The sequence below is a fragment of the Penaeus monodon genome, chromosome 20 (genome assembly GCF_015228065.2).
Source record: "Penaeus monodon isolate SGIC_2016 chromosome 20, NSTDA_Pmon_1, whole genome shotgun sequence".
NCBI lineage: Eukaryota > Metazoa > Arthropoda > Malacostraca > Decapoda > Penaeidae > Penaeus > Penaeus monodon.
In genome coordinates this window covers 45,983,894-45,986,165 of record NC_051405.1, presented here as the reverse complement: position 1 = coordinate 45,986,165, position 2,272 = coordinate 45,983,894, and the positions used below count along the sequence as shown (strand labels likewise).

The 2,272-nt window shown below is 37.9% G+C and overlaps 1 protein-coding gene across 1 annotated transcript in view; it reads left to right on the top strand.

Moving 5' to 3' along the window:
• Nucleotides 1-2,272, top strand: part of LOC119585873 — a gene marked incomplete at its 3' end in the record, with an annotated part of 20,733 nt that overhangs the window by 3,733 nt on the left and 14,728 nt on the right. Inside the window, 1 exon segment of the mRNA XM_037934604.1 lies at nucleotides 1,260-2,199. Within this exon segment, the coding sequence (XP_037790532.1) occupies nucleotides 1,260-2,199 (940 nt within the window).

Here is a 2,272-nt window from a genome sequence, read left to right as displayed (position 1 = left end):
AAATCTAGTGCAGTAGTGTATAATGGTCTCCTTGGATCAGGATTACTTACTTGGTCTACTTATTGTAAGTTTAAGCAAGATCCCATTTAAGGCTGTTCTGGGGGATTGCCCATATTCTTTCAGCTACTAAGAACTGAACTTGAAGGATAGAATTTGATTCAGCACTTATTCTTTCACAACCACTTGATGGCAGTTAGTCTGGTACTTAACTTGACCAGTTGTCCGATTTCTTTTGATTAAACACTTCTAGTTTTCTGAGTGGTGTTTGTAATACTTTTTGGCACACAGGATTATCGTGAACATGACAACTAAGCAGTAAAGATATCAGGAGTGCTCCTGGGTGCACAGTAATTGGCAATAAAGACAGCTTTCTAGAAAATAGGTTTTATTCTTATAAGATCCAAGGGATATATGTAGATCATCAGGTAGTGGAGGGGTGGGGGGAGATCACAGAAGGTTTTGGTTGTTAGGGTGGATGGGGGGTAGGGGGCACAACCAGGAGGCCAGCAACTGAGGAAGCCAAGACTGTGGTCAGGAGGGTGTCAGCGAGAGAAGGATTATATTGTGACTTGAGTTTCACTGGATTTTAGTCTGGCTTGGCGGGAATGTTTGAAGCATATCAAAACATCTGTCATCTTAAGATGTCTGACACAGTTTATTAAATCTGGTAGGTGACACTAAAGTTTGAAAATCTCATGCTGGTAGATTTTCAAAACATTTGAAATGTTTCACTATGTGGGAAGAAGCCAAATTGTGTGTACTGTACTGTTCTAAATTAGTAAAACAGTTGTCAGAAACATGGTGACAATATAAAAAGAGCGAGAAATAGTAAAATAGTGGAAAAGCCTTAATTGCACGAATCATGTTTATTGTATAGAAATTTAAATGGCTACATAATTCTTAATAATCTCCCAAAAAGTTCAAATATGTAAATGTATCTTATTTCTTAATGAAACTGTCAAATCTTGTATTTTATATCTAACTTATAAATGCTACACTTTGCTCCAGAAACCTTGGAAAATACTCTTACTGTCTTTAGTGCTCATTACCCAATTCACCTCATTTTTTTCCATTACTTATTAAAATCTTAGTAATTATAACACCAGACCCCCTGTAACATTGTGTTTTTGTCTTTGAATCTAGCCTTCTATGTATGTGCATGTAATTGTATATGTATAGATTGCTATATGAAAATATGTGGTGTTTTTCTCTGCCTCTTGTAGAACAGGCCTGACTTCAATTATAATCCTGTCTTTCAGGATGAACTGGATGCCTGGAGAGAAGCAGGTTTCTGCAGCATCAGTAGTCAAAGAGACTGCAGCTAGGCATAGAAGTCCTTGGGAATTAGCCAAAGATATTGATGTTCCTTCACAAAATGAATTGAAAGACAATGCAGGAGAGGCTTGTTCTCTGTTTCAAAACACTAGCAAAGCCAGTGGCTCAGAACAAGGGATGTGTAAGGAAGAGGTTGCACATCATGAGACCAGTCAGCCACGGGCTGTCATGAGTGTTGAATCTGTTTCAGAAAAGTGTAGCAAAAATTCTGAGACTCTGTCAGGCAAAGTGCACAAGCCCTCCTTTCAGAGAATAGGGCCAAAGATGAAATTGCCACATTCCCTCTTTCAGAAGGCAAGCATGGCTGAGGCTGAATCCTCAGACTTTGTTGAAATGTTTGAAGAATCTGATGTTACTATTTTGACTTCTCAACCTCACTGCCAAGCAGATATAGAAGATTTTAGTAGACCTTCAGGTCTACTGGTAAAAGAGGATGAGGCACCACAAAGTGAGCCACAGGTGGCATCTGTCCCAGTGAAAAAGAAAGTACCAACATTTGGAAAAGTACGCATCAAATCAACAAAGACTTTTGTAGGCTCAGGTGCTCAGAAGATAAATACAAGTTGTGTTAACAGTAATTGCCATAACCCAAAAAATGCAAAATTAACTGCTGGATTTAATCCAAAAATAAAAGAGCATCCTCTGACAGAATCCTCCTTTACACAACCTATACATAATTTCCAAGGCATAAAAGAAAAGGATACAAGTAAAACCTGCAGTAAACATGAAGAAATGTTATCAAAATCCAAATGTACTAATGAAAGAGGGAATCAGCAGTGCATGACTAAGCCTTTATTATGTGAAACAAGTCTGCAGGAGAAAAATGTAAATGCTAAAGAGGATGACTTAATAATCAAGGATGATGTGAGTAGGATGTGTTTTCTCTATGTTTACCTCAGAAAATCTAACTTAGACTACTAGGAAAGCAAAGGAACAT